Source organism: Mesoplodon densirostris, chromosome 16 (assembly GCF_025265405.1).
Source record: "Mesoplodon densirostris isolate mMesDen1 chromosome 16, mMesDen1 primary haplotype, whole genome shotgun sequence".
NCBI classification, from domain to species: domain Eukaryota; kingdom Metazoa; phylum Chordata; class Mammalia; order Artiodactyla; family Ziphiidae; genus Mesoplodon; species Mesoplodon densirostris.
The window spans coordinates 86,942,383-86,965,432 of record NC_082676.1 but is presented as its reverse complement, the minus strand read 5'-3'; the positions used below and the strand labels follow the sequence as shown (position 1 = coordinate 86,965,432).

The following is a 23,050-nucleotide window of genomic DNA, read 5'->3' as shown; positions in this document are numbered from 1 at the left end:
AACTCCCATTCCCCCTCCACCAGCAGCCACTGCGTTCCTTTTTAGGAAGATTAAAGCATTTACACTGAGCGGTGGCCCTCATGCTCGGCAAAAAACAAAATACAAACACCGAATACCTTCCGGAGGGAGCAAAGCCAAGCCAGAGTCGCTGCACCCCTGCGGCTCAGTTACTGCGGCACCTGTAAGCGCAGGCCACGCGGGCCACGCCTTCCCGCCCTGCCCCCGTGGCTGGTCACACGCCTCTCCACGCGCCCGCGGCTGGCCCCGCCCCCCCCGCCCCCGTGACCGGCACGCTCGCGCGTCTCGGGGCGGAAGCCCGCGCGGGCCGAACCACCGTGACCATCAGAATGGGGAAAGGCGGAATTACAGCCGCCGCGGTGAGCTTGGGCGTAAGTGATTAAAGCAACTCTCATTCATTTTTGTATTGCGCCAGGCAGTCGTCCCTCTAGTAGCCTTAGCCTCCTCCGGCTCTCCAGGAATTCCGTTTGTGTTTTGGAATCGCCCATTCTTTTGCCCAGTCAGTAGAGCAGTCTAAAAGCCGACATGTGGAGGGGGAACTTAGTAACGTAAGTTGAAATATTTGGTGAAAGGCTAAGATACCCTAACCAAAATAGTTTGTTGAACTTACAGTTTCCTCTAGTATCAATTTTTAAGTAAATGATATTTTCACGCACTTCCATGTACTGAGATGATTTCTGGTACCTCCCTGCGGCTTCACAAATAGTTTATTCCTTTACCGCGGGGCCCGACGGGAAAAGGAAGGGAGCGGCTGCCATGTTGGAGGAACCATCTGTTACTTTAGATAGGGTGGCCTAGTTCCTAAACAGTTTGTAGATTGATCGAAGCAAGTGCGGTGATTAGAGTGGAGCACGCACTTGTCACAGGGGCGCTGTCGGAATCGCTGGTGGGCACATTTCTGCCCTGTGAGCTTTTCTGGGCGCGCGGGGCTGCAGCAAGGCGCGGGCGCCCCCCTATCCCTTTGGGCGCCCCGCCGCACGCACATGGCCCGGCTGTAGGCGCGCGGTGCGGCCCGGGAGAGTCGGAAGCGCGGCGAGGCCCGGCGAGGCGGTAGCGAAGGGCCATGCAGGACGCGGAGAACGTGGCGGCGCCAGAGGCGGCCGAGCAGCGGGCCGAGACCGGGCAGCAGCAGCCGACCGCCGAGCCGCCGCCGGGGGAGGAGCCGGCGCGGCCCGGCGCGCAGGAGGCGTCGGACGGCGAGGACGAGGAGGCTGGGCCGGGCCCTGATGTGCCGGCCGAGCCTGCGGCGGACGGGGAGGAGAAGGCCGACTCGACCCACGGCGTGTCCCCTCCGCCACCCGAGGATCCCCCCACCCCGGCCGCGGGCGAGGCCCCGGCGGGGCAGGCGCGGGACGCTGCGTCCGAGACCGGGTCCGAGGGATCGGGCGGGGAGCCGGGAGGCGCGGCGGAGAACGGCGGCGCGGACGAGCCCTCCTTCAGCGACCCCGAGGACTTTGTGGAGGACGTGAGCGAGGAAGGTGAGGTGGCGGGGCCGGTCTGCGCCGAAGTTCCCGATCCTCGAACGCGGGAGGGGTGCTTGCTGTCTGCCTGTCGCCCCCACGTAGGGAAGGTTTCCGTGAGCGCCTGGATCTTGTGTTCTCCAAAACAAGAGGAGGGCAGGGTGGAGACAACTTGGGGAACCAGCCACTGGCATTGCAGCCTGGACGGCGTGCACGCGGGAGCCGTGGTCGAGTGTGCAGCGGTGTGGCCATTAGGGTCGAGCCGAGCTGGACACTCCATGTGCTGCACGGTCTCGGGTGACAGTTCTTCGTTTGCAGTCTGGGTGCCCCGAGTGACCCGCCAGAGTTGTCAGAGGCCTGAGGCTGACTCGGTGCCGACTCCTTAGGGGTGGATGGACGCTGTCGCTCGGGAGTGGGGAGAACAGGGTGGCCAAGCTGGGTTCCTTTGCCCCCGCTGTCCCACAGCAGCGTCTACCCCCAGAGAGTTCCTTAGGAAGACAGTTTGAGGCCGGCTCTGCCCGTTTCCTGTTTGCGTCTCTCTTTTCCTAAGACTGTAGGCATACTATCATCCTTCTGTTGGCAAATAATTTTCTCGAGTTGTAGGATTGATTATCGCTTACTTTATCTTACTTTGCCTTACTTTTTTGCCTTGGTTCGACTTACATGCATTATTTCTGCTTTTTGCCTGAGAGAGCCTGTCTCCTAAGGTGACTTCTGATGATGGCTGATCTCATTTGTTTTTATGTTTCTTTTTAGCCATTTTATTTTTCCAGGCTGGGAGCACATAAGTGGATTCCTCTGCATATTGACCACTTTATAATAAAATGGGAAAAATGAATTAGACACCATAGAGGTAGTCAACTATACAACAGGAAAATAAGATGTTACCACTTAAAGTTAGTTTTTTTGGAGATGTGTCTGATCACTCTGAGAATGAGTCAGAATGATAAAGGATATCACATAAAATGAAAAAGAAGGTTTAAAGAACCAACACAGAGTTGTTTGACTTTGAAAGATAATTTTATTTATTTTTAAAATTTTTATCAAATACTTTTGGTTTTTTTTCCTTCCAGTTTTACTGAGGTGTAATTGATGTACAGCACTGTATAAGTTTGAGGTGTACTGCATAATGATTTGACTTATTTGAAACATAATTTTAAAGGGCTACCTGTTATCGTCACTGTTGTCCTATACTTTATTTCATGAGACAAAAAACATTTCAGCATGAAAAGCAGGAAAGGCTCCACAAGCTAGTGAGGACTTGGGAGCCACTGATCCAGTCAAAGTCCTTCACCTGTAAGAAAATGTGTTCCTTGTGGAGTAGGTTGCTGGGAATTGACAGAGAGGTTGTGTTTCTGGGCTCACCGTGCCCTTTCCCCTACCCCGCAGCCTAGACCAGTGTTCTTCTTACCACACCAATTTATCTTCTATTTTAAAATTTGAGTTTTGATTTTAAAGCCTATTTTGAGCCCTTAGGTATTTATTCACAACTGATTTTTTTTTAAGCATTATTTGAGCACACCTAATTTACACAAGATTTCTAGTATGTGACTTCTGATGTGTGACAGGGGATACTGACATTAGCACAGGCCATCCAGGCTAGGTGACTGCTGGGAGGGCCTTTGGAAGCCCTTGTGATCCTGATATTTTGCCAGAGTGACCTGTGAGGCTCCTGGTCCTAAAGAACAAACACTGAGCAAGCTGTCAGTTTTCTGGAGGTTAGTAGCTCACATACGTTTGCTGGTACGTGAGAACTGCCCTGTAGGGTCAGAAAGTGACGCTCAAGATGCTGGTTCTTTTGAAAACGGCCTGAGTCTCATGACGAGCCCTCTTGTAGGTGCCACAGCCCCAGTGCCGATGTCTTGCCTCCTTCCTCTTTGAGACAGGTGAACTCTCACACAGTTGCGTCTTTTTTTTTTAAATTAATTTATTTTATTTTTGGCTGCGTTGGGTCTTCGTTGCTGCGTGGGGGCTTTCTCTAGTTTGGCGAGCGGGGGCTGCTCTTCGTTGCAGTGCGCGGGCTTCTCATTGCGGTGGCTCCTCTTGTTGCGGAGCACGGGCTCTAGGTGCACAGGCTTCAGTAGTTGTGGCACGCGGGCTCAGTAGTTGTGGCTCACGGGTTCTAGAGCGCAGGCTCAGTAGTTGTGGTGCACAGGCTTAGTGGCTCCGCGGCATGTGGGATCTTCCCGGACTAGGGCTCGAACCTGTGTCCCCTGCATTGTCAGGTGGATTCTCAACCTCTGCGCCACCAGGGAAGCCTGCTCCGTTGCACCTTAATCCGTTTAATTTTTCAACTGCCTTTGGTGCTTAGCCAAGCAAATATGTGATCATGGTTTTAACTAAGTGTCTTCTTTACTACTTAGTCTTGAGAACTGTTTCTTTCTTTATTCCCTGTAGTCAGAGTGGGAACCTGACTGTGTGGGCTGGTAATGAGGAAGGAAATGTGTTTCTTCTGTAGTTACTATGCTTATTCCCTTAAGTGTGTGTGGGTGGGTTCTTATAAACCAGATACAGTTTGTATAAAAGCTGAGCTTTTTATGTTTGTAAATTTGGATCAGGCTTAACAGGCCTTGTAATTGTTTGGTAAGTCAGCTTTAAAAGTAACCCAAGGATTTGACATCAGTCTCTGTAGGGAAGATGCAATGACCTTATCTGCCTCTTTTCTTCTTTTTCCTTTTTGCTTGGCTTCAATTTAACACACAAGTGAAGAAAATTCATCTTAAGTTTTGAAAATGAAATACAACAAAGAATATTTTTTGACATGTGTCCTATATAGCATGTTGAAATACTTGAGTATAGTGCAGAAATTAGAGTGATAATTAGGTTCCAGAACACATAGATATCTGAGTAACAAGCCATTGTTCTTCAGCTGTTGTTTAAAAATTACCTTGTACACTCATTTTGCCTGTACAGACAGTCCCCAAGTTGTAATGGTTTGAATTACAATGGTATGTAAGTGGGTTTATCAGGACGTAACCCCATTGTAAATCAGGAAGGTCTGTATTACCAGTGTAGTTTCGTGTGATGAGTATGCTTTGATGGCAGCCTTAAAGATGGCTTTCTGTTCTAGCTCCAAACACGGAGCCTTGTAACCTTATAGCTTTCTAGACAAGCTGGCTAACTAATTGGGATTAGGATTCGTACAGAATTTGTGTTAAAAAGAGGAGGATTTGCTTTTTTCCATCTAATACTCCATTTGCCCTCCGAGAGCCCATCTGCAGCAGCCAGTCCAGCATGTCTGTTGGTGCTGGGGCGTTAGGGTCAAAAGGACTCCAAGCCTGAGACAGGGCTCGGATAAGATTGCAGCGGGCAGCCCCCAGATGACATTGAATCGCCCGGAAAACAGTAGGCCTCCAGTTGGCTTCCCAGACCTGTTTGCACTGATTCCTCTGTGTTTCTTTTTCCTAGTTCGTTTTACACCTATCTTTTCTTCTTTTTGTCGTACTCTTGCTGACCATTTTATGGAAATGAAGCAATTCTGAGAAGTTTGAACACTTAAGATTTGGGTTCTTTGATCTTAATTTTAAAAGCGGGTGGCATGGACATAATAGGTTTTGAGCTTTGGCCTGAAGTTATGAGAATAAGTTGATGTTGTTTATTGTGTTCCAAGCACTTTTCTAAGCATTTACAATTTAATGTCTAAATGGCTGGCGTCTCCCAGTGGTACTGTGAGGTATTTCGTCGAACTGGAGACACCATCGTCTGTAAGATGCATCACTGTTTGCTCACTTTCATGAGCTTCTCTAGCCTGTAGTCACCTGGTTGAAGTGCTAGTCTCAGTCCCGTGTTGTTTGCAAACGAGGCTGTTTTACGTAAAGAATATAGGGTGATGAGTTTGTTCTGTTGTAAACTGAAGACAGTGCCTGGTGATCTTGACTGTCAGTGGGAGTGTAAAGAGTTACAATGTTTCTAATTCTTTCAAGTTTAAATTTTGAGTTAAGCCAGGGCTCTGATTTCTTTTTTTTTTTTTTTTTTTTTTTTTTTTTTTTTTTTTTTTGCGGTATGCGGGCCTCTCACTGTTGTGGCCTCCCCCGTTGCGGAGCACAGGCTCCGGACGCGCAGGCTCCGGACGCGCAGGCTCAGCGGCCATGGCTCACGGGCCCAGCCGCTCCGCGGCATATGGGATCCTCCCAGACCGGGGCACGAACCCGTATCCCCTGCATCGGCAGGCGGACTCTCAACCACTTGCGCCACCAGGGAGGCCCTCTGATTTCTTTTGCTCACATTGAAAGCATTTAGATGATTCACTTTGCTTTTTGGAAACTTGTTCAGTGTGCTAACCTAGTGCATTAACTTGGTCAAAAAAAGTCATTCGACAAATCTTTCACTTGTACAGAATTACTGGGAGATATACTCAAAGATCGGCCACAGGAAGCAGATGGAATCGATTCCGTGATTGTGGTCGACAATGTTCCTCAAGTGGGACCTGACCGTCTGGAGAAACTCAAAAACGTCATCCATAAGATCTTTTCCAAGTTTGGGAAAATCACAAATGATTTTTATCCAGAGGAGGATGGAAGGACAAAAGGGTGAGTCATGTTCTCCAGCACGGAAGTGTCACTTGTGTTTTCTTGGTAGCTGACAGACACCGTGAAGATGGTCGTGTGCTCAGGAGCTCACTGTGAATGCGGGAGCATGGCCTCACTTTGGCCACATTTATCCAGGCCGCCCACTGCTCTGTGGAGCAGTGATTTAGTCCTTGGGGTCACTGGAGGGAGGGAGAAGGAGATGCAGTGTGGTTCTTGAATTAGGTATTGTAAGGTGGCTGCTATGCTTTTAAGAAATCAGACCTTGATCTCTTCGTCATTGAACAGTTATTGACACAATATACATCCTGGGTAAAGGGACCAACAGATCTGAAAGTTGGCGAGATTTCAGGAAAATTTGACATGGTATTTTATTGATTCTAAGATGTGCTTTTTTCCCACATTTATCATCTCTGAAATGGAGATACTTCTTAGAATCTAGGGGACATTGTGTCATTCCGTAGTAACTTTTTTGTGGCATCACCTAAAATATTGTATCTTTTGTTTATTTTAAATTTTATTTATTTATTTATTTATCTTTGGCTGCGTTGGGTCTTCGTTGCTGCGCGCGGGCTTCCTCTAGTTGCAGTGAGCAGGGGCTACTCTTCGTTGCAGTGCACGGGCTTCTTATTGCGGTGGCTTCTCTTGTTGAATAGCACGGGCTCTAGGCACGTGGGCTCAGGAGTTGTGGCTCATGGGCTCTAGAGCGCAGTCTCAGTAGTTGTGGCTCATGGGCTTAGCTGCTCCACGGCATGTGAGATCTTCCCAGACCAGGGCTCGAACCCATGTCCTCCGCATTGGCAGGCGGATTCTTAACCAATGCACCACCAGGGAAGTCCCTGTATCTTTTAAAAATGGTAGCATGAGGTATGTGTCTTGCAGTTTGCTTTTTAAGTTCAATATTAGGTTTTTTGTGTTGGTAAGTGTAATTCTAGTTCCTTCCTTGTAAATGCTCTGTGCTCTGTCATGTCATATGACAGTTTGTCTGCCTTCCTGTTCATTGACAGTGTTTGGAACAGCCGAGTGCCTGTCCTCTTCTGAGCACAAGAGAGGGTTTGGGCTGCATGAAGTGTCCCTCTTCAGTGCCACTGGCCAATCCCAGATTATGCCTGAGTGTCGTTACCAGTTTACACTCGACCAGCAGTGATGAAAGTTCTGTTTGTTGCTCCACAAACTTGTCAGACTTTCACCATTAAAATTTCATAAAAATATAAGCCTCTGGGTACAAGCAAAATTGTCTTTTATGGGACAGGAATGAGAAGGTGGTATAAACTTAATTTTTTTTAATTTCAAGTTTTGGAAACTACCTAGAATAGTTTTAATTTCTTAAAAAATTATCACGTGCAGGCAGTGCTTCATACTTTTTCTATTTCAGGAACTAGGTGGAAGGATAACCTTTTGTTAAGCAGTTGCTTGTGTTATTTTTGTTATGATGAAACATCCTCTGAGAGCCTTTGTAATTTTGCCTGTAATACATAGTATTAGACTACCCATGTTTTTTAAACAGTGTTGTTGAAAGGTACTTGACAGAGTAAAATTGGAGAGTCCTAAAGTGTACAATTTCATAAGTTTTGGTGTATGTATACACCCATAAAACCATTACCAAAGTCAAGGTAATGGACATTTTGGTTAATTAGCTTTTCTATAATTTCTGATCGTGTACTTAGAGACTTTGAATCTTTGCTAGGATTTTGTCCATGTTTAGAACTGTTCTGCTAGGGATCTGACTGCCTCCGGGACACGGCAGGAAGACAGGTCTTGGATACTCACGGTGGATACGAGCCCTATGGAGGTCTGGGTGTGTTGAGCGTGCCCTGCCTGATCTTCAAGTCTGCACTTGTGCAAGTTGCCCTCTTTCTCAATTCAGGTATATTTTCCTGGAATATGCATCCCCTGCCCACGCTTTGGATGCTGTGAAAAATGCCGACGGCTACAAGCTCGACAAGCAGCACACATTCAGAGTCAACCTCTTCACCGATTTTGACAAGTGAGTTCTGACTCAGCCCAGGAGAACCTGGGCATTTTCCTGAGTGTGAATGGCCAGCCGTTTCTGCCCCGGGGGGCAGTGGGTGCTTAGTGGCCTTTTAGGTAGCTGCATTCTCCCATCAGACCACTGCAGGACCCTGTCACATCCCTGGCCAGTAGCACCCCCTGACCACCAGCATCCCCTAACTGGTTATGACCCATCAAAATCTTGTCCTTTCCCTCTGCGCGGGGTTGGGGGGGCAGGGGTGCAGTACTGCCTGGGGTTGAGAACCACTCAGCCTTGTGGTAATCAGCATCGTGTTGCTCCTCTTCCAGGTACATGACTATCAGTGATGAATGGGATATTCCAGAGAAACAACCTTTCAAAGACCTGGTATGTTGTATAAAATCTGTACGTAATTGGAAGAAATGGTGGCTAGTCTCTGGGCTTGAAGTGATGTATTCCTCAGGAGTTAAAGCTGCTGACTGAACTGGTCAAATCTCTTAAGAGCAACAGTTATGAATAAGTATTCTTTGGTTAAAATTAATGAAATGTATTATATCCCTTGCCTTTGGTTCTGTGTCTAGGGAAACTTACGTTATTGGCTTGAAGAGGCAGAATGCAGAGATCAGTACAGCGTGATATTTGAGAGTGGAGACCGCACTTCCATATTCTGGAATGACGTGAAGGATCCGGTCTCCATTGAAGAGAGAGCGGTGGGTATTTGCTGCCGTGTGGGGACTTACCTCGTGTTTCCTTGATGAAGAGGAGCTTGGTGGGAATTCCCTGGCGGTCCAGTGGTTAGGACTCGCGCTTTCACTGCCAAGGGCCCGAGTTGGATCCCTGGTCAGGGAACTAAGATCCCAAAAGCCGCACTGCAAAAGAAAAGAGGAGCTTGGTATAAGAGCAGGTGGAGTGTCCCATGCTTTGAGGTTACGCCTCTGAGAACAACTTTTATTCTTCCAGCTTTGAAAGGCGCCCTAAGAAGTGGATAGGCTTCTTGTGTTTTTAGCTAAAAGCTTGAGGAGTATATTTGTTGTAGACTTTGGACTCTTTGTGTTCGGCTTTTTGTTGTGTTAACATCGGCACTGATTTTTTCCACAGAGATGGACAGAGACGTATGTGCGTTGGTCTCCTAAGGGCACCTACCTGGCGACCTTTCATCAGCGAGGCATTGCTCTTTGGGGGGGAGAGAAATTCAAACAAATTCAGAGATTCAGCCACCAAGGGGTTCAGCTTATCGACTTCTCACCTTGTGAAAGGTAAGCTGTTTGAAAACTTGAAATGGAGTCATGCCAGCCTTCTATGGATAATTTTTTAAAGCTTAATTTTGCAGTAATTTTAAAGTTAAAATAGAAACATTATAGGAAGAGTCCAAAGGACTCCTGTGTGCTCTTTACCATGATTCTCCAGTTAATATTTTGTTGCATTTGCTTTATTGTTTCCTTTCTCCACACATATGCATAAACTACATCATCTTGCATAAGGGACTTGAGTATCTGCTGACTTTGGTATCGACCGCGGTGGGGCCTGGAACCAGTCCTCTGTGGATACTGCACGTGACCATCTGTTCTCTTTACCTTGTTGTCTTAATTGAAATCCAAGGAAGAGAAAGTATGAATTCCACATCTCTCATTCCGCTCGTGCACGCAGCCAACTTTTGTTTGTAATCTGTTGGATCATTCCTTGTCCTGATTTTATCAGGGAAACATTTTTTTTTTAACACCTTTATTGGAGTATAATTGCTTTACTCAGGGAAACATTTTGAGGTGACCCTTGGAGCACCCTGGTGCCGAGCGGGACTGAGTGGTCTGTGCCACAGTGGTTCTGCTCCGTGTTTCGAGTGGGGTGTCCAGGCGGGAGGACATGGTCAGGGGAGCCTGGAGTTTGGAGAAGGTGCTGCTTAGACGGATCTTGGCTGCTGTTCTGGCAGCCTCGCTTGTGCCTGGAGTCGCCTTCTGGAGCGGAAACTCGGCCACGTCCACTGCAGCGTGGACAGGTCCTCGCCACACCCACACAACTGCGACCTTCACGTGAGAGGAGGTGGAAGCGTGCAGGAGATGAGTAGGGGTCTCCTCTGTTGCAGGTACCTGGTGACTTTTAGCCCCCTGATGGACACTCAGGATGACCCTCAGGCCATCATCATCTGGGACATCCTTACCGGGCAGAAGAAGAGAGGTTTTCACTGTGAAAGCTCAGCCCATTGGCCTATTTTTAAGTAAGTGGACCCATGGTAGCCAGTGGTGCCCTCTTTGTGGCCTTTTCTTCATCGATGAGTCTGGCACTTCTCTTCTTTGTAGGTGGAGCCATGATGGTAAATTCTTTGCCAGAATGACACTCGATACTCTCAGTATCTATGAAACTCCTGTAAGTGATTTATTTGATTATCTGAACGTGAGCTGCCCCGTCAGTTGCTTGTCAGCTCCAGTAGCTGCTGGAGGGTGCAGTGCTTGCCCTTAATTTGTGGTGCAGCCAGAAGGGAAAGAGACTAGTTCTGTGCCTTTCAGTTGCTCGGGTCCTGGATTTGGGTCTTTAATCTGCCAGCCCCCGCGTCTGCTGCTGCAGGGGGTTAAGGATGGGAGTTGGTGAAATGGGCTCTGGAAGTGTGTACTTTGCTGCTATGGGTGAATTGTTCCATTGTGGATCTGTCACCCTCTGCTTACACTGCTCCCTCGGCAAGCTCACATTGTACAAGACTGTATGTACCACTGAGACATTGGCATGGTTTAACTCCACTGTAACCTTGTTTTTCCACAGTCTATGGGTCTTTTGGATAAGAAGAGCTTGAAGATCTCTGGCATAAAGTAAGCGAATCTCTTAGCATGTGGTTTTTGCCTCCCTCCTGTAGCACTTGGCTCCTACACAGTTGGAGAAAATGCTGGTGCTTGTCACCCTAGCACCAGGGTGTCACAGCAGGCTGTGCCTGCCACCGCGCACTGTGTGTTAGTGGCCCCCGTCAGCATTCCCCGTTCCTGCACGTAGGGGCATCTTGAGGGTCTGCTTCCTTTCGTGTTTCTGCCTTGGAACCAGAGACTTGGGGGCGCAGTCTTTGAGGAAGAGGGGTCTCCACTTAGTTGAAAGTCTCTGTGTCTCTCTGGTGGTCTGTGCCATGGGGTTTGCGTGGCCTCAGTGAACTGCAGCTGGTTTTCTCTGTCAGTGAGGAGGCACGTTTTTATTTACCTGAAATCTCTGGGGGCAGTGAAGTATCAGCAGTGCAAGGACATTCACGCTTATTATTTTTATGTTTACATTGTTGGACAAAACGATGGCTTATAATTAAAACTGGTAATTAATTCTCAGTAAAAATGCAACAGTAAAGGTACTCTTCACAGATAGGAATTCATGGATTGTTCGTTACAGCACTTTTTAGGGTAATTTTTGCAGTAGAGAGAATTGCCCTAATTCTTCTTTAATCCTCTTATATTTTTTGATTTGGGGTTTTCCCCCTTTAGCCCCTTAATGAATCTTCAGAAATGAGGTAGCTGGGTCCATCAGCCTAAAGTTTACTTTACTTGCCTTGTGGTTAAGAGTTTGAGTGGGGTTTCAGAGCTTGGGGATTGAATCTTGTGACCCCTGTGCAACAGTGGGTGGTATTATCAGCACCTCTCCCTCTCCTCGATGGCACAGTGTGTCTAGCAAAGCCCCCGAGTTGTTCTGGGGACGGAGCCCACGGTAGTGAGCGCTGGCTGCTACTAGTGTTCTTGGGGTACATGCGCCACCGCTGAGCTTTTACACAGAGAATGAGGTCTCTTGTTCTCTGCTCTTATCATTTCTTAGCCAGTCCTTGTAAGCATTTCATTTTCTTTGTTCTGCAGAGACTTCTCCTGGTCTCCCGGTGGTAACATAATAGCCTTTTGGGTGCCTGAAGATAAGGATATTCCAGCCAGGGTAACCCTGATGCAGCTTCCTACCAGACAAGAGATCAGAGTTAGGAATCTATTTAATGTTGTGGATTGCAAGCTACATTGGCAGAAAAATGGAGATTACTTGTGTGTTAAAGTAGATAGGACTCCAAAAGGTACCCAGGTAAGTGGATGCCAGTGGGCAGGGGGCAGGGGTCATTGCTTCTACAGCTCAGTTCTGTTCTGGGGGTGTTAATGGATTTTTTGGTTCAAACTCATGACTTATTTCACACCCACTTGGCACCGAAAGTTAGCTGTTGTGTCATAGCTAGAGGTGTCATATTCCAGCTGAGGAGTGTAGTGTTTTTCTATAAAACTTTGAGTGGGTGATAACATTCATGTAGTCTAGAGTTTACGTAGGTTAGCGTTCACAGGAGAACACAGGGAAATCTCTAGGCACCCACCTTCCTTCTCTGAAGGAGTTAAAATGAGTAGGTTGTTTTCTTTTAAACACAGGGTAGCATGCTTGACACAGTTCTGCATCCACACTTTTCTGTTGGTTTGCATCAGTTAATATTTAACTTATCCAAAAAATTGCGTGATTTTTTTCCTTCTAATGGAAATATTCCTCTTCCTTTTACCAAAAAAAAAAGTTCTCTTAACTGTACAGTTACTGGACTTTATTGCATTCACACAGTTGTACAAGTTACTGCTGTCTTAATTCCAGAACATTTCCATCACCCCCAAAAGGAACTCCACACCCATCAGCAGTCACCGCCATTCCTGACATCCTCTAATCTGCTTTCTTGCTTCCTGTCTCTCTGGATTTCCCTATTTTGGACATTTCATATGAATGGAGTCATACACTCTATGGCCTTTTGTATCTGGCTTCCTTCACTGAACATTTGTTCAAGGCTCATCCAGGTTGTACCATGTACCCGTCCCTCATTGTATTTGTGGCTGAGCAGCGTTCATTGAATTGTATCATGTTTGTCCATTTAGCTGTTGATGGACACTTGGGTAGTTTCCACCATTTGGCTGTTGTGAATAACACAGCACCCACTTTTTACATGAGTGCATCTTGAAACGCGCTGCAGGATGTTCTGCTGTTTTGAAATAGTTGGATCAGTCCTAGTCAGTGGACCTTTATGGCACTACAGCTGCAATGTGTATTCTTGGACCTATCTGTGCTTGAGATGACCTTTAGGGCAGGTCTTGAACAGAATCTGGGTTGGGGGCAGTGGGATCCATTTGTTCTCCAGAGACTGTACCAGTTTCTACCTCCGTCAGCTTTTTTTTTTTTTAAATAAATTTATTTAGGCTGCGTTGGGTCTTCATTGCTGCGCACAGGCTTTCTCTAGTTGTGGTGAGCGGGGGCTACTCTTCATTGCGGTGCGCGGGCTTCTCATTGCGGTGGCTTCTCTTGTTGCGGAGCATAGGCTCTAGACATGTGGGCTTTAGTAGTTGCGGCACACAGGCTCAGTAGTTGTGGCTCACGGGTTCCAGAGCACAGGCTCAGTAGTTGTGGCGCATGGGCTTAGTTGCTCCGCGGCATGTGGGATCTTTCCGGACCAGGGCTCGAACCTGTGTCCCCTGCATTGGCAGGCGGATTCTTAACCACTGTGCCACCAGGGAAGTCCCCCTCCGTCAGCTTTTGAGAATTCTTGTTTCATCATTTTAATCACTACGGATATTCATACGTCTTTGCCAGGTGTATATGTTTAATCTTTCATTAAATTCTTAAATTGTCCTTTTTGTCTTCCTCATGCTTTCAGTTTCCAGAATGTTACCCCTCTCCTTTTCTTTTTTTTACACAGGGTGTTGTCACAAATTTTGAAATTTTCCGAATGAGAGAAAAACAGGTGCCCGTCGATGTGGTCGAAATGAAAGGCAAGTCCCATTGTCATTGTCCTGTGGTTGAGTTCACCTGTGTGCTGTCACACGTACCCTTAAAGCTTCTGTGTGAATTCATGGCCCAGGTAGAATGGCCGAGGCTCGGAACCCTAATTCACAGTGAACAGCACCTGGCTCTGGGTTACAAAGCATGCGTGTGTTTAGGGTGTTCTTTGTCCTTTCCAACTTCAGTCTCTTAGCTTCTCCGGTTGCCAAGTGAAGTGATGCCTCCTGTTTTTCCACACCACGCGATCTGCTTATATGGCAGAGGAACAGGGGTTCTCACCATTCTCCACACTTGGGAGAGTGTGTGAAGGGCAGGCTTCCATCACATGCCCGGTGACGGCAGCCGGAGGACATGGGCTCTTAACGTGTGGAAGTTCTCAGTTTAATAGAGGTGTTTTGTCTTTTTGGTGGGTTTCTTTGGACTCATGGAAACTTCAGATGCTATGTTTCTGTCTTTAGGTGGAAAATTTAGCCTGTATTTTCTGTTTTGCTGGGGAGAGGAGGAGGGGAAGGGGGTGAAGTGGCCGCGCTGCCTGGGTAGAGGCGCGTGAGCCCTTGCGTCCGGGGCCGCTGCGAGGAGGGTGAGGAGGGTTCGTCTACAGGCTTCACTGCACCTGGCCTGCCGCTCCCCGCCGCTGCGGCAGGACGTGATGGGGGATGCAAGGTGGTGTCCCTGCTGGCCGGGCGGCTCCACACAGGTGCAGCGTGCTGCCTTTGCTTCTGTGCTGCTCTCTGGTCCTTTGAATGAATTTAAGAATTTGGGGCATTTCTCTGGTTGAATATTAACTGGTTAGGAATGTTCTGTTCCTAAGTGACCAAAAGGAGCTCACCCTTCTTCCGGTCTTAGAAACCATCATAGCCTTCGCCTGGGAGCCGAACGGGAGTAAGTTCGCTGTGCTGCATGGGGAGGCTCCTCGGATATCAGTGTCTTTCTACCACGTGAAGAGCAACGGCAAGATCGAGCTCATCAGTAAGTAGGCGGCTCGCGCCCCGGCTCTCGGGACGGAGCTCGGTCGTTGCTCCACGGAGGGCGCTCGGCGGGACAGGCACGGAGGTCACGTGGGCTGGTGGCGGTGCTGACGGCCCCCGAGGGAGTCAGTGCAAAGGATGGGCCTTCTCCGCGCCCCCGCGGCGCCCTGTACCTTGCTGTTCCGAAGTCCTGCCCGCTCTGGGCCTGGGGTCACATGCCCGCCCTCGGTCTGCTCCGCCTGGAAGCCCTGTCCCCCCAGGACAGGCTCCTGGCCCAGCCTGGACGCCACCGGGGCCCCCACTCCTCGCTCTCCTGTCCTGCGGCCTTAGTGCCGAGCACGAGGCGGGTCCTCGTTCGCCGCTTCAGCGTTTCTCTCTGTGAGGACTGAGGTGGGAGACCCCTTGCACCCGCCTCCAGGGTGAGGCGCCCTCAGGCTGTGCTCGCCCCACGCTCCCCGAAGCTCACCCAGGGCTTCTTGCCACAAAGGCAGGGGGGTCGTCCCGGTACCTGACAGGGACTGCTGTGCCCTGGGAAGAGCTCTTCCCGAGATGTTTCTGTAAGAAATCAGGCTCACTCCCTGAAGTTGAGCAGTATTTGTGGTAGAATCATTGCGTGGTGTTACCAGTTGGCTGCCTGTCACAAAATTGGCTGTGTTATTAATTCCCTTCGTTATGAAAGGGAGATGGGGCAGGTGAAGCCGTCACGGTCCCCCGTTACCAAGTAGGTCATAGAAGAGCGAGTACACGAGCGCCGCTGCCTTCCGAGTGCCCCGCTCCCCCGCCCCCCGTGAAGGGTCCGTGTCGGGGTCGCCGCGCGCACGCCCGGCCTCCTCCCTCGTGGTGGGGGCTGTAGAGCACACCTGCCAACGGCGTTCTCTCTCCTTTGTCTTGGTCCTGCCGCCCCCGCCCAGGGTGACTGCCTCGCCAGCCTGTCCCCCCTCCGCGCCCTGCTCCTCCCTCCTGAGTGAAGAGACCCCCAGGGCGAGGACCTGGCCCTAGCCCTTCAGGAAGTGAGTGGCTTGGAGAGATGACGGAGTTAGTTTCTGTTAGTTAAAAAGGTGTGTGAGTCACTAGAAGAGTGGAGTTTTAGGCTTTTTGGGTCGCACATCTCTTTGAGAATCTGATGAAAACTATGGATTCCTCACCCTGGTGTTGGGTCCCTGTAATAACACTAACCGTAAGTGGAGTCTTTCGTTCAGTTACATTGTCAAGTACGTTGTTTTGAACGTAAAATGTTATTTAAGATAGTATTGCAGCTTCAGAATCCCCCCTGCCCCCTCTTTTTTTTACCTGGGTCCTAATTTGAGGTGTACTTCTGGTGATTTTCTGACCTTGTTTTCACAGGTAGCAAACAGGTGTGGTACCTCCGTAGAGCTGTGGTGTATACACCTGTGGGGGGCAGCGAGAGCCCACTGCTGGTCCTTCCGTCTCTGCTGCAGGCTGACCTCTGACACTTTCTTTCCTTTCAGAGATGTTTGATAAACAGCAGGCCAACACCATCTTCTGGAGCCCCCAAGGACAGTTCGTTGTGTTGGCTGGTCTGCGGAGGTGGGTTTCTGTCTGATGCTGTGGGCTTTGGCGGTGGGCTGTGCAGAGACCCTGGCCCCGGGCCCGCACTCTGGTTCTGAAGGTAGCGATGCTGGCTCTGCACAGATGCAGTGGACAGGTTCCCCCACCAAAGGGTCTGCCCAGTTTGGGTGAAGCGTGTGGCGTGTCCATCCTGCTCCCCAGACGCAGGCCAAGACCAGGCAGATGAAAACAGCCTGCCCGCAGGCGCTTTCACCGCGGGCCTCTTGCTGGCGATCCCGTTACCGTGTTGTAAGACCCGTGTCTCCTTGGAGGCAGGGTGTTCGGTCAGGCCGTGGGCCCCCCGCGGCCTCTGGTTGGTGTGACCACGAGGGCCTGGGCGTGACCCTCGCTCCCCCCCCCTCCCCCCACCCAGTGGCTGTTTCCAGCAGGACGTGTGCAGTGCCTGCCTCCGAGCCGGCAGGACACCCCGTCTCGCCATAGGTGCGTCTTGCTGTGGCTTTGGAGGCTTGGCCGCTGAGGGCCTTCCCCCTGAGATAATCACAGCAGACACTACGGTGCTCGTGTGCCCTGTACGTCTTCAGTCACAGCCTCCTGGCGAGGTCATCACTGTGATTATTTCCACGTCGGTGATGAGGTGGTGGTTAGGGGACCCCAGACTCCCGAGTCTGGCCTGTACCCTCACCCTGGAGCTGGGGGTGGGCACACACATGGCCCCTGGAGAAGGCCCACCGTGCTGTCTGTTCCCCAGTATGAACGGCGCCTTGGCCTTCGTGGACACTTCGGACTGTACGGTCATGAATATCGCGGAACACTACATGGCCTCCGACGTCGAGTGGGATCCGACCGGGCGCTATGTCATCACCTCCGTGTCCTGGTGGAGCCACAAGGTACGGGGACCCGGGGAGCCTCGGTGCCATGTGGGCTGGGCCGTGGGGGGACCTCTTCTTTTTTTTTTTTTTTTTTTTTTGCTGTACGCGGGCCTCTCACTGCCGTGGCCTCTCCCGTTGCGGAGCATAGGCTCCGGACACACAAGCTCCGCGGCCATGGCTCGCGGGCCCAGCCGCTCCGCGGCATGTGGGATCTTCCGGGATCGGGGCACGAACCCGTGTCCCCTGCATCGGCAGGCGGACTCTCAACCACTGCGCCACCAGGGAAGCCCGGGGGGGACCTCTTCTGCCGTGGGGGAGCGCACGGAGTGTGGCATCGCATCACCTCCCCTCCTGCGTCTCGTCCCAGCGGGCGATGCGGTGTATCCGCTTGAGCTCCCGGGCCCGGCCCAGGCTGCCCAGAGTCCCTCTCCCCAGAGCCCCGAGGGCAGCCAGCCTTCTCCACGAACAGAGTGGCACTGCTTCATCTCTCTTCCTAAGTTAGAGCGCGTCTTAGTCGCTCCAGTTGGAGGCCTGGCCGCCCGCATCTGCCGCTGCAGCCAGAGGGCTTGTAGAGGGAATCAGGTGGTCCAACTTCCTGACTCAGCACCCACCCACTGCACTGCGGGACCAAACCAGCTGCTCACCGCGCGGCTCCCCAGTGGAGGGCGGGTCTCTTCTGGTTTGCACATGTTTTCCCAGCACAGCATTTCCCTCTTGAGGGGTTCCTGCTTCGGACCGTCAGGACTTGGTCGCCCAGCCCGTTAGGTCCTCTGTGCAGCGGCCTCTGACAGCACAGCCTTTGGCTGTGCATGTTTCCCGAGCGGAGGCCCCGCTGACCCCGAGCGTCCGTGCTCGCTCCCGCCTCGTGGCCTTTGCGTGTGTCCCCTCCCTGGAATGTCGTTCACGTGGGCGCTGTGCTTCCTGCCATTCAGGTGTCGCCAAGCGCGCATCCGCAGAGGCTCCCCTCCCCACCTGGTCCCTGCGTCCTCTCACCCCGCTGTATGTTTTCATGGTGCTCAGCGATGTGCGCTCACCTTAGCCGTTGTTACGAGTTCCTTGTCCCCTTTTCCCGCTGGCATGGCACTTTGCAAGGACAAGGGCCTTTTCTCCTGTTCTGAGCTGTGTTCCCAGCATCTGAAACTGCTCAGCCTTCAGTCAGGACTTGCTGTCTGAATTGGGCTGTGAGAAAACGTTTGCCGTTTCTGTTTTTAACTTCTTGAAAAGATGATCATCTCTGTCTTTAGCAAAAGATTTGAGGGTGTGTCAGTGGAGGTAGAAACAGGATTCTGTGATCGCAGGAGCAGGTGTGGCACCGCCAGTGAGCGGGCTTCTCGGCCTGGGGCCTCCCTGAAAGGGCATGAAGCTGTGTCTGTGCACAGGCACTTTTCTGGGGAGAGGACCCATTTCCTCTGGGTCTCAGGAGAGATCCATAGCCTGAGAAATTTGCGGAGCTCAGAATTTGTGTCTGTACAAATCACGCTCTGTAGTGTCTTGTTCACAAGTTCAGTATTCTCACACTGGTGGTAAAACTTGCCGAGGACCCTGCTTTGTCTTTACTGACTATTTTTATTGATTGAGGTATTGACAGTTGAACCAGCTGGTGCATGTTTACAGACCAATTAGGGCAATTCTGTTTAACAAAGTGATGAAGCTTTAGGAACATGGGCTTTGCAAATGTCACTGGAAACAGTGTCTTGAGTAATAATCCTTGCATTCGGATCAGGACATGTTGACCATGCCCGTGTCTAGTCTGTTCAGAGGTCACCTCAGTGAGGCCTACCCTGACACTTTACAATGCTTTTAGACGGCTGACCACGCGGTGTTAACTGTTCCCTGGGTGCTGGTCTGCAGCGGGAGTTCAGCAGAGTGTAGATTGTGGCACTGCTTCCTTCATCCAGCTGAACCGTGTTTGGTGACGTGGTTGCTGTCTGCTCTGGCACACGTGCTTTGTTAGCCCTGTTCCTAGCTGCTGCACAGGCTGCACCCTCCAGTCAGGTACATGATTTCAGGCGTCTCCAAAGTACCAACGACGTTGTTTGGCAAATTACCGGCTCTCGAACGGTTGTTGAACACGTAATGGTTAATTCTGTCACTTCTGTCCACACTAAGGATTCCGGGGCCTCTGCCTCCTGGTGTGACCTGGCGAGGGGCCGGCTCAGTGAGGCCTCTGCTCTCTTCCAGGTGGACAATGCCTACTGGCTGTGGACTTTCCAAGGCCGCCTTCTGCAGAAGAACAGCAAAGACCGCTTCTGCCAGCTGCTGTGGAGGCCTCGGCCCCCCACCCTCCTGAGCCAGGATCAGGTCAAGGTCCGGTTGTCCTCATCAGGTGTAGGGACGTGGGAGCGACTGACACGGAAAGAAGCAGCTGCTGCTTCCTGTTACCGTTAGGGTGATAACGAGTACGGGGGACCCTGTGAGGAGGCGCAGAACAGCTCAAGAGCCGAAGGGAAAAGAGGCGTTTCAGAGCGGAAACTTAGATGTTCAGGTTAAGGCCACGTCGGTACCATTCCAGGGAGTTTGCACGAACTGGGGGGGGGGATGAACAAGGTGGCAGGGGCAATAAGAAGTCCTGCTGGGATTTACATAGTTATGGAGAAACACGCTGAGGTATCAGGACAGAGCTGAGGGCGCGTGTAAATCCCAGGGAAGGAGGACAGGCCGCTGACGTACGGACGCTGCGTTTGAGCGCTCTCGGAGGCTGTGCCTTGCTCATCGTTGAGGAAGTCGTTCCACGTTGGCCGCTCTGAGGATTACATTTGTGGTTCTTGCTTTGAATGTGTAAATCCTGAGTGACTTGTCTTTGTTTCAGCAAATTAAAAAGGATCTGAAGAAATACTCCAAGATCTTTGAACAGAAGGACCGTTTGAGCCAATCCAAAGCCTCAAAGGTTAGCCTTGTCCCCAGGCCTGAGGGAGGTGCCAAGGACCGTCCCCTCATGGCAGAGAAGGCCAGTGCCAGGCCATGGGGACAGACTGGCGGGGGCAGCTCTGTGCCGCTGGGGCCCGACTGTGGCCCTCGGGTGGCTGGCTTTTCATACATGGAAGGCGGGTGGTACGGGCCACGTTAGAGGCGGAAGGCGGCGAGCAAAGGTCCCACCTTTCCTGCCCCAAGAGTGTCTATATAGAGTCCTTACGTCATCCCGCCAGGTGGGCCTGCTGCTGACCGTGTTTTCATTTTCACTTGGGTTGAGCAAAATTATGACAGTGATGAGAGTTGTTAGTTCTGTAAGTTCTCCGCAACTCTACCCACAGGAGTTAGTGGAGAGAAGACGAACCATGATGGAAGATTTCCGAAAATACCGGAAAATGGCTCAAGAACTCTATATGGAGCAGAAAAACGCACGGCTAGAATTGCGAGGAGGTAACTTTGTTAGCCAAAGATACACTTTTCAAAGCGTATGGTTAAAGTGTTTTTCCTTTTTTTCATCTTAATTTCCCAGAGTTTTCAGAAAACATCAAGTGTTGCCTAAAGATTCTTAAAAAGAATCTTTCAAAGACTGTGGCTTGCGGTATCTTAGTTCCTTGCCCAGGGATCGAACCCAGGCCCTGGCAGTGAGGGCACCGAGTCCTGAACACTGGACGCCAGGGAGTTCTCTCTTTAAAAGTATCTTAAAGGGAATCTTTAAAAGACTCTTGAAAAGAACTGAGAGTTTCTTGCCGCCTGTAGGTCAAGGCCATAGTCCTTTCTTTGCAGGGGACCTTGCTGTGTTCACACTGGCCTCTTGGCGGGTGCGGGACGCGCGCACACACACGTGTGTGTGTGTGTATGTGTGTGTGTGTGTGTTGCACAAGTTTTCGCCCCACATCTGCACACGGTGTGACACGCACCCCCACCGCCCCTGCAGGTGTGGACACTGACGAGCTGGACAGCAACGTGGATGACTGGGAGGAGGAGACCATCGAGTTTTTTGTCACCGAAGAAATTATTCCTCTTGGAAACCAGGAGTGATCCGGGAACACTGTGGTGAGCCTTGAGACAGGGAGCACGCAGCGTCCTGTTTGCGCTTCCTTCCTGTCCTGCTCTCCGCAAGTCAGAAGGCAGCTCGTGTAAGGCGCTGAGTGAAGCCCAGTTTCCGGTACTCAGGGTTAGCCACGTCCTTGCCTGTGAGCTGTGAGGGGTCCAGTGCAGACCCTGGGTGTCCGGAGCCTTGCATGTGAGAGCTCTGGGCCTCAAGCTCCCGTAAAATCCAGCAGGCCTTGGCCATGGGTGAGAGGAGGGCCGGGGCAGGCACTGGTGGTTGATGCCTGGGGAAGAGGAGGGGGACTTTGCTGGGAGAAGGCCTCGGGGTGTCCAGCATAAAGGTGGGCCTCACCAGCCACAGCGCCTGTTCTGGTCCGTCCCTGGTTGGTCTGAGACAGGAGCCTCCAAAACCCCATCAGGTGCAGCGGAACACAGGCTTCAATAACAGAAAAGACGTGTTGGCCCTGGACCTCAGAGCGGACGTGTGTTGGGGGGAGAGGAGGTCTGGGGCTCCGTGTGCCTCGGTGTCAGGCCGTGCTGCCTCCGCGGCAGGGAGAGCAGGGCTGGTGGCTCCCCATCCGGGCTCCTGCTGCTCATCTGCAGGCGTCGGGCCGGCGTGCTCCCTCCTGCTTCCTAAGGACGTGTGCCGCGCACTCACCACGCATGCTCGCCTGGGGCCAGGGCCGCTGCTGACCGACCTGATGAAGTTCCCTTCTTACAGGACAGCGAGTGGACTGTGTCCCCTTGTTGCAGCGTCGCCGTGTGTTGTGCTGGAACCGAGGTCATCCTTTTGCGGAAAGCCTGCCCACTCCTGACTTTTCACCTGCGCTTTCTCTCGCCCGGGCTGTGGCCGCGCCTGGGACTCGCCGTCTCCACACGTCGCTGTGCCTTTCAGCCCCCGTCCCCAGGGTGGGGGGGGTCTGCCGGCGCTGCTCTCAGTTTTCTCTCGCTGGGTTTCTAATCGCACCGAAGACTGGGCCCTGCCTCACGCGGCCAGCGCCGTCCACAGCCGCGCGGGGTCCCTCCAGGGCTCCCCGGCCGCCACCGCTTGGGGCTCCGGTGCGTCCCCCGCCATTCAGGTTGTGACAGGTTCTCTCAACAGGCTGAACGTGGAAATAAAAGCAAACCTATATGAAAAAGCTGTCTTTCTCCTGTCTTTGAACGTAGATAGCGGCCTTGACCTTCATGCTTCTCCCGTCTGCCACAGTAGCAGCCGCCGCTGGGCTCGGTGCGTCCCGCGCTGCGCTCGAGAGGCACAGAGGGGCCGTCAGCCTCCCTCGGGGTTTCCTTCTGCTTGGCAGCTGAGCTTTGAAAAGTGATGCGTCAGCCCAAACACAGTTTCTTCTTTTTCAATTTTTTGTTTCCTGTGCTTGTCGGTTCACCTGATGAGAAAGAACCCTTTAGCCTTTTCCTCAGTTACACAGGTTTGAAGACTTACATTGACAGTTGTCACTTTAGCCACCAGTAGGTGGTCCTGTTTGAATATTTAACTCTTTCCCCCCCGCGGAGGAGGGGGTGAGCAGATCCAGGTAACTCAGCTCGTTTTCACCTGCAGTGTCCTGCTGCCCTCGGTGCCTTGTGAAACGGCAGCTTCTTCCACCTCTCTTTCTCTCCTGGAACCTGAAGCTTAGTTTAAAAAAGCAGCGAAGCATGGAACAGGTGCACTTGGAGCTCACAGCTGTGACCTCTGTGTACAGTGGACAGACCTAAGACGACCTTGTGGGGCAGGAGACAGGCAAATGTCTGCCCCCGCAGCTCGGCCGGCTGGTGCGAAGCAGCCCCCGACCGGCAGCGTCCCTGCTACCTGGCCTCCCGTGTGAGCCGGCACTTCGTGCTCTTCCTCTCTGGGGCCTGGGCTTTCTCGACGGCCCCTCGTCCTGCCGTGTAGCTCATCCCCACACCCCCTCGGCGTCACAGCAATTCCTGTTTGCTTTCACGTTCTTTAAACTTCACTGTGTCGAGACCTAGTTTTTTCTAATTTCATGGCACTAAGAAGGAAAAGGCACATGGT

At 51.4% G+C, this 23,050-nt stretch overlaps 1 protein-coding gene across 1 annotated transcript; it reads left to right on the top strand.

Moving 5' to 3' along the window:
• Positions 1-327: 327 nt before the first annotated feature.
• EIF3B (eukaryotic translation initiation factor 3 subunit B) lies at positions 328-22,178 on the top strand. The gene is made up of 19 exons (XM_060120088.1): positions 328-1,496; positions 5,815-6,007; positions 7,872-7,991; positions 8,306-8,363; positions 8,558-8,686; positions 9,075-9,232; positions 10,057-10,188; positions 10,271-10,337; positions 10,728-10,774; positions 11,786-11,996; positions 13,630-13,702; positions 14,559-14,681; positions 16,150-16,228; positions 16,959-17,097; positions 19,261-19,386; positions 19,889-19,966; positions 20,331-20,439; positions 20,924-21,042; positions 21,761-22,178. The coding sequence occupies exons 1-18, from the start codon at positions 1,082-1,084 to the stop codon at positions 21,025-21,027; spliced, it is 2,361 nt and encodes a 786-aa protein (XP_059976071.1). The 5' UTR covers positions 328-1,081; the 3' UTR covers positions 21,028-21,042; positions 21,761-22,178.
• Positions 22,179-23,050: the final 872 nt, after the last annotated feature.